General features: G+C 33.5%; 1 protein-coding gene across 1 annotated transcript in view; it reads left to right on the top strand.

The window, feature by feature from the left end:
• CSMD3 (CUB and Sushi multiple domains 3) overlaps positions 1 to 12,557 on the top strand; it is a 681,859-nt gene that overhangs the window by 190,032 nt on the left and 479,270 nt on the right. The window contains exon 5 of the mRNA XM_032181613.1: positions 11,208 to 11,415. Within this exon, the coding sequence (XP_032037504.1) occupies positions 11,208 to 11,415 (208 nt within the window). The remainder of the gene's footprint in view (positions 1 to 11,207; positions 11,416 to 12,557) is intronic.

The raw sequence follows: 12,557 nt of genomic DNA, 5'->3' as shown, positions 1-12,557 counted from the left end.
AAATACTTTGGAGTACTTTGGCCTTTTCCATGTCCATTTTTCACAAAGTCCCCTGCACCATTAACAGAATGCTCTTGTCTCCTTTTTCTGCTGATAAAGCTGTAGAAGGCATTACACATCTGTGTTTGGAATTTTTCATCAAGGCACTGTAGAAAATTTGTGGATTGCTTGTGATTTGCTATGAATCCTCCCTCCAGGAGATCTCAGGGCAGTTCAAGACCCCAAGCGGACCACGGCCTGTAAATATGAGCTACTTACAGTTGTGTTAAGAAGGCAGACAATTGCCTTCTGCACTTCTGTATCTACTTCTACCTTCTTATATGGTAATCAACTACAGTTCCCACCTATCACCTCATCACCCGCATTGGTCTAGCCTCTAATCTAGCCTCTAGCTTTCATTTGTCTCATTGTCTGTTTGCTAGGCAGTGTTCCATGTTGTGGAGTAGTAACTGCTGTTCCTTCATAACAAGTTCAGGTCTGTCCTGGTCTGTCCTTCATAAAAGTATATCCAGTATTCCATTTCAGTTTCTCCAGTTGTGTGAGCTACTCACAACAATTCTGTGACCCCCTTGAGATCACATAGCTCTATAAGGGCATGCAGACCTGTACTTATTCCTGTTTGTTTGCCATGCTGCAAACATCACTGTACAGGCACTATAGTAATAAAACAGTAACGTACAACATCTTTAACAGTTTTTTAACAAAGTTTCTCTGCATTTATTAGGTAATTTGGACTATTTTCTCATTAAATCATTAATAAGACAAAAAAAAAAAAAAAAAAAGTGTCTGCATATATATATAATATTCCTTTTTGTCCCTGGGAATACTTTGAGTGTAACAAGAAAACAAGAAACCATCTGGAGGCAGGACGCAACATAAGTAGCAGAGGCATTTAGACAACAGGAAGGAGATGTAATTAACTTCTACTTCAAAAACTTCTTCATACATCCCTCAAGCAAATTATTGAAACTTTTATTTCTAAATACTTCTGTGGTGTAAAAATCTTTCTCTTCATGTTCTGATTTTAGTTTTCCAAATTTGAATGTGTCTGTGAACTTTTCAAATGCAAGCAGACTTAAATTAAGTTTGATAAATTTTGGCAAACAAGATAAAAGAGCTGTCAGATCAGTCATCATAAGTTGGCTGAGAAAATATCTTCTGAAGAGGTTAAGTCCTGCTCCTCTCTTTTGGTGAAGCACTAGTCACAGATCACATTCAGGAGTGCTGAATTTTAAGGTCTGTGCATAATTAAGCAAGTACAGAAATCTTGACTCTGAAATCTTGAAAACATTTTGTCATCCTTAGCCATTATAAGCTGGGATAAAAGGCAGGTTTTTTTAGGTACCTAAAAAATTTTAGAAGTAAAGAGAACACAAACGCGCAACAAAAATCATGTTTCCTGCATTGTATGGTGCCCAACAAGGATACACCCTGTTGTTTAGGTGTTTATAGACCTGTAACTATTTTAGATCTATACTTGCATTTTTCTTCAGTTTATAAAGTACATTATTTCAAGTTGCATGTTTCTTATAATTTGTTTGTCATGAGGTTAGAAGGGTCAAAGGACTAGACAATGAAAAGTATTATAGATTCTTTTCCCAGTAAGCATATTGAATGCTAAGTTACTAATAGAAGAAATTAATAAGGGTTGATTGTATGGTGCTGTATTTAAAGAGATTCAAGTGGTCTCATTCCACAATGTTTATAGTAAAGATAAAAATTATTTAATATGTTTACATTGCGATACCTTCTCCATTAGATGGTGTGAAATTTAAAGTCAATGCACTTGTTCTGAGAAAACAAACAAAAACTTTAAATGCTGGGTCCAGAGAGCTGAAATAAAACAAATGGAAGTATTTTTTTTCCTTCCTGCACTAAACAGTGCAGTATATATGCAGGGAGATAAATAATAATAACAATAATAACAGTAATAATAATAATAGGATAATTCAGACAACTCACATTTATTTTTTGTTTGCTTATTTTTTTGTTTTTGTTGTTCTTGTTGTTCTTTCCTATATGTAAGCTATCATAAAAATTATAGGACAACTTCTTTTGGGACCCTGGATGTTACCAAATCCAACAAACCTCTCAAAACTAAAGACAGAAATGTTTGGTTGGGGCTTTGTGCAGTTCAGTTTTGAAAATCTCCAAGGATGAAAGTTCCACATGTCTCTAAGGGTAACCCAGTACTATGGTTAGCCTCTGTAGCAGTGATATTTTTTTCCTCATATCTAAATAGAATATCCTTTCAATATGTCTCTTGTCCTTTTCCTGTGCACCATGGAAAAAGTTTAACCCTATCTTTTCCATAGCCTTCTTCTATGTAGTCAAAGATCAGATGTTCCACCCAACCAACGCAAAATTTTTGAAACTTTAAATATATATTTTCTTTACTATACGTATAAACATATTTTCTATTTGATTCAGCTCCTCAAATAGCATAATTCTTATGAATGAGATCTTTAAAAGTTTATACTATTGTAAGTATAATAAACATCATTTACTGTAGTATCTTAAAGGTATAAACATTTTGGAAACTTGAAATATTGTTTACAGGTAAAGAGGAAGCACACCTTACATCTAACTAAAGCCAAGAATTTTCTGTTAGCTTGATATAAATCCTAATAGTCTAAACATTATTAGTCTGTGTGTTGAGTCTGTCACCACCACAGTCTGGATCTTCGTGTTTCAGTAAAAGAAAGAATAGTAATGTGCTTGGAATTGTTATTCAATGGCTTGAGCATGCTATGTCTACAAAGAAATAAGTCTGCAAATAAATCTTCCAACTCACAAATTTCAGTGTCAAGGAATTAAGTAAGGGTTTGGTCCCATCTTAACGATTTGGTTGTAGATTAGATTAAAAAAAAAAAAAAAAAAAAAAAAAAAAAGGAAGGGAGGGGAGGGAAAGATACTAAGATACTGTACCTACTACTCAGGTCTTGACACATCCAAATTGTGGGTATATAAGACGTTATTCTTAAATGTCTTAGGACAAGCAAGTTATCATGTACAAAAAGAAGACACATTCTACCATTCTACCATCTTTTCAGAGTCTTGGACTTAGTTCACCAAAACGTATGCAGGTGTGAACATAGTTGTACTAGGTTTCTCCAGTAAGCCACTACAGAAAAGGAGATACTTTCTGTGGACAAATCCTCTCATGTATGTGCTATTGATGCTTTAAGATTTGCTCCCTTTTTGAGGGAAGTTGTATAAAAACAGCTCTTGACATTTAAGAGTTGTTTGTCAGGTGACAACTTATTCAAGGTTAAAATGTGTCCATCATACAGTTTTGTCAAATAATTCTATTATGTATCCAGAGATTTTTGAGAAATTAGATTATTTTCTAAGAGGCACCTGTCAACTTAATTTTGAATTGATTTTTTTATGTAACTATAAATTTTTCAAAATTCTAATTAAGTACTATTAATAAATTAATTTAAAACCATAGTGTTAGCAACTTGATGTACCCAATAATAAAATATATTTTAGTGATGTTTATGATACAAATCAAGAGAAATATAGAAGTCCACTACTCTATTGAAATTCCAATTTTGATTTTATGTTACTATTTAATTAAAACATTCACAAAATATCTATATTTTGTTAGATTTTATCAAAAATCACTTATTCATTTTTTTCCTAATGTAGCCAACTTGGTAATATTTGCAAAATAGAATTCAGAAGTTGGAATATTTAAATATTTATATAAATATATGTTTCTTTTTGGAAGTATAGTTTTGAGATGGCAAGAAGGAACTTTAGGTGAAGATGAATCAATAATACATTTTGAATCAGTCTTTTAAAGTAGAAGTATTATGAGCTTGGTCAACATTTGAATTTCAGAAATTGTATGGACAGACTTTTCTGTTCAACTTCTTTCTTGTTCTTATCATAACAAGTTTTTACATTTACCTGGTGTGAATCCCTCTTCAGTTTACTCCCATTGTTTCTTGGTCTCTGTGCATCACTGAAAAGAGAGCACCTCTGTTGTTTCCCTGTAGACACTGGGAGCTGGTGTTATCATCCCCTGAAGCTGCCTCTTCTCTGGACTGTACCAGACCTATTTCCTGAGCCTCATCTGTGCTCCAGTCCTGACAGCCCTGGTGATTCTTTGCTGAATTCACTTTAGTTTATCAATATATTTTTGGGAGGGGTGCCCAGAGCAGGAATTGTTACATTGTGCTACACAGAAACTAGCCGAACCATAAGAGGAGGATTGGAGGACAGACCTCTCCCTTCCAGGATGACTATGAAATTCAACCTTCCCTTCATCTTGCTCTGATTTCAGCAATGTTCTGCATTTCCTTAGATTGCAGCAAACATCTCAGAACACAGGAAAGTTTCTATTTTCCATGCTGTGGTGTGGATGTGTGCTGCTCATTCCTAGATCACTATCTTCATCTGCTTTCATGAAGGCTACTTTCTAGATGGGTCTTTCACATCCTGCCCACTGCACTCCTCATCCAAGAGGGTACCACTTGGCCAGTGGGTGCCGAGGGGAGAGCCATCTCTTCCTCCCCTCAGCTGATGTTAATGGCACTAGGTGCTGAAACCAGGATGAGTCAAACAGCCTTCCTCCCCACCTCATTTTATCAGAACAGAAATTAATATGTTTTGCACAGTACATTGCCATCAGATAAATAAAACAAGTACTGCTTTACATTTTTAGGTAATGGTCACATTCCTATTTTACACATTAGCATAATCATCTGTGATCATTCTGCCGTGTTACTAGAAAATGTATGCTTTTCCAATTGGAAACTCTTCAGCACAGTGTTACTCAGATGAAGAACACTCACAAGAGGATATACAGCTGTAGGCCAACACCCCTGTTTCTGATAATCTCACTGAAATGCAATCTATTAACTGTTAACATAATTCTTTAATTATTTATTCAGGTGTTGCAAAACAAAAGGAAACAAAACTTATTGCATTAAATTCCTCACAGATAACACCTTTCATCCCCCTTTACCTGCTTCAACTTCACTCCAGACTCCTCCTGCCCCTTTACAGTCTCCACTCTTGCCTTGCTGAGTGCTGCTGAGTACTGCCCCATCTCACACTCAGAACCACTGGCAAGGAGGATGGGGGTTAGCATCTGCTGGTTTCCATTTTTTCCTGATCCTTGTTTCCCATGCTTCTCCTTTGCTCCAGCATGGGTTCTTCCAGGGGCCACGCAAAGGGGTGTAGATTATTATACTTTTCATTGTATCAGCTGTTCCCCTTTATGGGTCTCCAGTGCTGTCACCCACCCAAGGCAGCTGTTGTCCTTTTCCACTTGTGTCTGAACAGAGGCTGCTCAAACAATTATGTTGGTGTTGGTAGTGTTTTCTCAATAGCATCACTCATTTTTGTGATTCTGTCTCAGAAGAGGCAATTTAGGAGGTAATTTATTCCATTTAACTTCTGCAAGAGCACAGTTTAAGCTCCTCACCTTTTTAGCTGCAGAAGCTATTATTTGATTTTTTTTTGCTGGCTGTCAAATCTGTATAAATTGTACAGTTATACTGAACATAGAAGTGCAAAATGAAGGATTTGAGGATGTGAATCATGTCATTTTATTTTATTCCTGGGTTTATTTGGGATCTAAAATCCCTGTGAGTTTTACAAGTCACAGCACTAAGCCAAAGCAAACAAATCTTCATTGTCCTTAAGAGATGTTTTATGTCCCTTTCTTCAAAAGAAGGATCAATTTTATGTAAGTCATTAATGACAAATCATCAAAACTATCCTTAAAGATTTTCACTTAAAGAATGTTTAGTAATTATTTCATTTACATTTCTGAACACCATCAGGCTATTCTGAAGATAATTTACAGGGAAAGCTAGTGTGTGCAAAGTAGTATTCTTTAACAGAGAGAAATCTGCTAGAAAATGACATTGCCTATGGAGCTCCTTACAAATATTTTTGTGTTGATCTATGTCATTTATTATTGAATTTATTTTCAAATTTCACAGATAACTATACAGCAGACTTTAAAACTAAGTTTTTCACATAGCAGGTTACATAAGTTCTTCATTCTGATAATTTTCCTTTAAAAGATCAGAAATATTTTATGCTAATAAAACAGTAAACAGTAGCTGTGGTGAGTTTTAATATTACAGTAGAATTTGACATGTTAATCTTAGTTGACCTTACAAAAGAAAAAAAATATATATATATATTTGAAAACACTGAATCACAGAATGGTTAAGGTTGGAAAGGACTTCTAGAGACATTCTCATCTAGAGAGGGCCTAGAGACCCCCTGCTTAAGCAAGAAACACCTAGAACAAGTTTCCCAGGACTGTGTCCATGTGGCTTTTGTAGGTCTCCAAGGAGGGAGACCACAATGTCTCTGGGCAATCCATTTCAGTCCTCCATCATGTACCATCATGTACTGTGGAGAAATGCTTCCAGAACTTCTTGTGTTCTAGTTTGTTCCCATTACCTCTTGCCTTGGCACTGGGGTCCACTGAAAAGAGCCTGGCTCCATTGTCTTTGCAGCCTCCTTTAAGGTATTTATACATATTGATAAGATACATAGTTAGTGTTACCTGTTCGCCTATACTAATTATTTGCAAAATCATTGGAGTTTCTCAAAGAATTGATTGCTTTTAATTTAAAGATATTTTGTGACCTTTGACAAGGTAGTTATTAATGTGTATATTTAAAAGAACTAATTACTGTTACATGATTAAAAGGGGACAGTAGAATGCTGACTGCTTTAGGCTGCTCATCCAATTTGCCTGACATAAGCCTTCCTAAAATTTAGATGAGCAGACCACATTACGTCTGGAGTTGTACCTGAACTACACTAAGTGAGTAGTGTCCCATGAATCCATAGAGTGTGTGTGGCTAAGATCATAGTACCGAATAATTGCTACAGGTCATCTCAGCTTTTCTTGATGGATTCCTTCTAAGTGTCTCTGCTTGCTCATAACTTTTATTAGCTGCTATAAAATCATTGTTTTAACTAGGCAAGCTGATACACTGTTTCTTACATTATTCTTAAGACTAAATAACAGATGTCAATTACTCCATGAAGTTGAGTTATACACTTAAGTTCAACTGCTCAATGCACTATAAATATCTAGATAGATCAGATGACAGGATGCATTGTGTGCCAAATTAAAATTTGATTAATAATGCAATCTCATTGAACTGTCACTGAAATCAGTGAATTTGCATGGTCTATAAATCACTCATAGCATTGCCTGTCTTTGATAATCTGTCTTCTTGAAAATTACAGTTCAATGTTCATGTAATTTTATTGTTAATAGCACCAAAACCTAGGTGAATAAGCAGAAAATAAAGTTTAAATAAGAGAGGACTAACTAGAGAAAAATATTTTCAAAATTCAATATGAAAAAAAGGAATAATGAACAGCAAACAAGGAAGATGTTCATGTGTTTAGAAAACAAAATTTTACAAAATTATTTTTTACCAGAAATTACACAAATCTTTCTTCCTTTTCATGGCATTTAATAAGAAAATAAAAAATAGCATGTATTTTTGTATAAAATTAGAAACCTGTGTATGCCCAGAAAAAGCTGAAGAAAACCCTTCTAAACCTTTATACTCTCATAATCATCACTCACATCATAATAGCAGAGATACTCCCTCTCCTTATGAACCCTCATGCATATTCAAATAGAGATCTTCATCTGAATTCTTAATACCTCAAAAAGCTTTTCTAAGCCAAGTCCCCACTTGCATATCACTTTGAAAAATCTTCCCCTTGCAGCATATGGTTAAGATCAGAGAAGTATGTTTGCAAAAGTGACATCTTGGCAGTGTGCATACTTTTTGCATTTATGCCTTTGTATCAAATTTGCAAGTTTGACGGCTAGATAAATTTTCTGAATATGTGATAAAATAAATTTAATTTGCTTTTTGAAAATAGGGAGTAGGTATTTTAAAAGAGTATTTTTTCTTTAAATGCCATCCATATTTGCTATGTATTTGGAACTGCATAATTTCAGACTGTACCAAGTCTTACCAAGTATTGTCTTGTCATCACGCCTTTGTATCATTCCTATTCTCCTCCATGTTTGGTAACTGGAAATTAAAAGAAATAGTATGCAGTTCTTTCAAGGCCTTTAGTTGCTTAGCTGCTGTTTAGGTACTACATTTTGATTGCAGTGATTGTAATGGTAGATACTTAAGTATATTTGAGGATTTGCATCTCAGTAGTTTGACAGAGGTAATTCAGAAAGCTGTGGCAAGGTAAAGAAATAGAGAAATATGGATTCTGAGTACAGAAATTACTGCAAAGTTTATCTTTCTCCTCTTTCTCCCTTGTTCATATATTGTCATTAAACTTGTCACCTAGTGATACAAGTTAGTCTTCATAAATATTTTCTCTCTTACTAGTTATTCTTTTATTTGTTATGTCAGAGCTGACATCTAAACAATTCTGCTGTTTGAATGTGATAGAAATATAGAATATTGAGTATAGAGATACAGCTGCTAAAAGAAGACTCTATAGAAACAGTTATTAAATTAATTTTATTTGTAAGTGTTTTATGCACTCTGAAGTAAACTCCTGTTGAAGTCAACTCCTGTTCAGTGTTTCTCAGCCTTCTTGAAGGCCTGTTATCTTTTCCAGTGACTTCACAGTCTAAGGTACCAAACATTTTCATGATGTTTAATAAACATTGATGTTATTTAGCCCTTTCCCAGACAGGCTTTCCCTTAGCCTTTGAGGATCTGACTACAAGACTAGTACCAAAACAAAACAAAATAAAACAAAAACAAACAACAAACAACCTACTAACCAACTAAACAACCAACCAACTGAAAAATATATAAATTATACTATAGATGAAGTGATAAATGAACCCAGCAAAATAATTCTGTTGGTTATTGGGCTAATACTTGCATTACAAAGGCTAAGAACATATATGGTATGCTTTTGGTTACATTAAGAACATTTAAATATTAGTATCACTTTAATCACTTTGCTACACGAATCAGACCAAAATATGTGATGTTTTCTCAAGGCTTGTTGATGGTGACAAAATTACATTTTGGCAAAAATCCCTAAGCAGAGATTTCTGAGCTCAGAAATAGCAGACTTGATCATTGACAGCCTCTATTTTTAAACACGCTCTCTATTTATTCTCTTAACTATTAATATAGTAGAGCAATGTTTTTAATGAACAGCTTTTATATTACTGGGAACTAGGCTAGGTTTCTCCATAACTCATTTGTGAAAAGCAAAAATAATGAGTTCTGTAGTTCAACATTTTTCAAAAGTATTTCTGTTTTTGAGTCTGAGGGAAAGCTATTCCAAAATCTCTAGTGTTGCATGATACTCCTAATCTCCTGCTTTGAACTTGTTATATGTATTGAAAAATTATTCCACATATTACTATTTGTCTTCCCAGATTACATAAGCTTAATTCATTTAGCTAAAAAAAATTATCTTTAAGAACATTTTCAAAACAGCAGATGATAAAACATGTAAATAAATATTAAATGTAACTATAAAGGTCCTTCAAAGTAATTTAGAAAGTATTTTCCACATTGTTTTAATGGAAATTTTCCTTTTGAGAACTAATAATTAAAAATTATTCTCCTGATGCTCCTCAATGCATAAAACCCAAACTTCATTATTACCTTTCATATACTGTTTTAGTTTTATTCCTTTCACAGTAAGGAAACTGATCATGTAATGTGTTGAGGCTCCTCAGTTTTGTTTACTTATTGCATTCTAAATGCACTGGTTAAGTAATAAGATTAAACCCAAGAAGTGTTTTTACTTTAGGTGGTCTATGCGTATACATAATAATCTAACAAAACTTTTAAGGGACAAAGCCTGCTGTTTTAAACTCCTAAAAATTACTATAATTAAGAGGTCTGTTACATTTATTTAAATTTTTCTTCCTTAGGATCGATCAGTCAGAATTCTTTATAGCTTTTGTTCTGTGATGCTATACTCCTTGAAAAAAAAAAAAAAAAAAAAATAAAAAAAAAAGAAAAAAAAATCCTTGTTAATTTTTCAGCAATATTGGCTGTTTATTTCAGGTTTCAGGGCACATTTTATTTGTGTTAACGTTCTAATTAAGCAGAAGCAAGAATTGCTTTTCAGGTACATGTATGTCTCAGACATTTGGCTAATAAACAGAATAAGTGAGATAAAAAGTGGGATATGGTATTTCCATCCAGTAAAAAGGTTTTTCCATATAAGTTATCTAAAAACACCACATTCAGGATCAATTTTATTAACTCACAGAAATATTTTTGATATGATATCCTCAAAAACAATTTTTGAATTATTAGGCATATTATACCTGTAAACTAGAAAATACACAACAATTCAGTCATTTTCTCTTACCTTAGTAAAGAATGAAGTTTTTCCAACATAAGATTGTACATTAGAAAATGGAAACTTGGAAACTTATTTTGAAAAGAAAAACAAACAAACAAACAAAAAAAGTATTTCAATGGTTGCATTTGAAAGAAATTATGAATAAAAAAAAAAAAAAAAAAAGAGAGACAAAAGAAAAGAAAAGAAAAGAAAAGAAAAGAAAAGAAAAGAAAAGAAAAGAAAAGAAAAGAAAAGAAAAGAAAAGAAAAGAAAAGAAAAGAAAAGAAAAGAAAAGAAAAGAAAAGAAAAGAAATTACTCTGATGTAAACATTTTTATGGTGAAATTGTGAAATTGTCTTGCGTCTGACATTTGGGAAATCTTCCAGGAATGGCTTTCTTTTGAAAACTGATCAGCTGTTTGAGAGTTTGAAAAGATTATTGAAGAAAAGTACTTAATCATCTCTAACGAGTCACAAAAATACAATTACAATAATACAAGTAGCGTAAATTGGATAGGATTCTCATGCTTCTTTCAGTATGATGTGGCTGCTGCACATCATGTGTAGACTGTGTGTAATACAGGTTAAACTCAATTTATTTTGTGACAACATTTTTGGTTAGAGCAAAAGAACTCATTAAATTTTTGCATGATATTGTAAAATGAGTGGAACAATGCTAATAAAAATAATAAATGTAGGTTATAAAAATATGTGCTGACTAAAATAATTTGAAGTAATTAAAAACTAAAGGAACTACTCATTAACACTGAAGTTTCAAGTATTTCAAGTACAACTTGTTAAAAAAATGAAATAATTGGTCACCTAAAAGATAGCAACATTATTTTTTCAACGAGAAGGGTGATTTTAATGACATTTAAGTTTTGTTTTGTTTTGTTTTGTTTTTCACAGCTGAGGACGCTTGTGGAGGAACTATGAGAGGATCCAGTGGTATCATATCAAGCCCCAACTTTCCTAATGAGTATCATAATAATGCAGATTGCACATGGACAATTGTGGCAGAGCCTGGGGATACTATCTCACTCATATTTACAGATTTCCAAATGGAAGAAAAATATGATTATTTGGAAGTAGAAGGTTCTGAACCACCTACAATATGGTAAGCTACACACTAAAATTTTAATTTGGTAAAAAACAAGGGAAGGAAAATGTGGAAGGATAACTTTTGTGACTTTTGCCTTTCTTAATATATCAAGCTTTTTTAAAGCTAAAAAAGGGGGAGAGGGCAGACAGTTGTTACTGTTGCACATATTGATATATATGATGTATATTCATATTCTAACTGCATCTGTAAAATAATTTCAAAATATATTCCAAGAGTGGAATGTTGATATGAAAGGCACTGTAGACTTGTTCAGCTCCTTGTTTGCTGATCTATCCATTCTAACCATATTAACCATATTAATTTTTAACCATATTAAAAAATGTATATTTTAAGACAGATTGGAAAGGGCTGTTGTGATGGTAAGGATTGGTGGAACCTTCAGGGAATTACAGGATGTCAGAAGGTGAATGGTGTCTTTTCAGCACAGAGCTGGGGAAAGAGCTGGTTTACACCTGTTGGTCACAGTTCTCTCTAGAGGAGTTTCTGCATGGAGAGCTATATATGTAGTCTCATTTTATAATACGGTGGGGATATTGTCAGTATTGCACTTATGAAAATGAGTGTACAAATGTCCACATTTTCATCCTGATCTTAGATACAACACCCTGGGTAGCCATAACACTTTTTGTCTTTATTTTAGTTGTATATATGCTATGTTCTATTTGTAGCTAATTTCTATTTGTTTATTGACTTTGAAGTAGCAAGAATATTTTTTCTAGGCTGGCGTCTGCAATTCCTGATCTCAGTGTAACTGCATTGCATAATACAAGGAGAAGAAATAGCAGTATACAAACTCTTTCAAGATCAGACTCACTTCATTTGGAAAAAAAAAAAAATGCAGTAACTGATGCATTCTGTGTTTTTCTGGCCTGGTAGTTTTATGGCACCAACATCACACTCCTCTGAAGAGATGTGAATATCAAAAATCCTTGTGTGTTGTATTGGTTTAAATATATTATCAGTTCACAAAGAAGGGGAGGTACACAAAACCATAAATAACATTGATGCTTTCCAGGAAAATCTTAAGTTCCTAACTGGTTTACATATCTCATTATGAGAGATATGCAAAATAGGTAGATGCATTTGATAACAAGCAATTGGCTAGCCCTTGTCAGTAGAGCCTTATTTTCTAATTT

Source organism: Aythya fuligula, chromosome 2, assembly GCF_009819795.1.
Source record: "Aythya fuligula isolate bAytFul2 chromosome 2, bAytFul2.pri, whole genome shotgun sequence".
Lineage (NCBI taxonomy): Eukaryota > Metazoa > Chordata > Aves > Anseriformes > Anatidae > Aythya > Aythya fuligula.
This window is presented reverse-complemented; position numbering and strand designations above follow the sequence as displayed.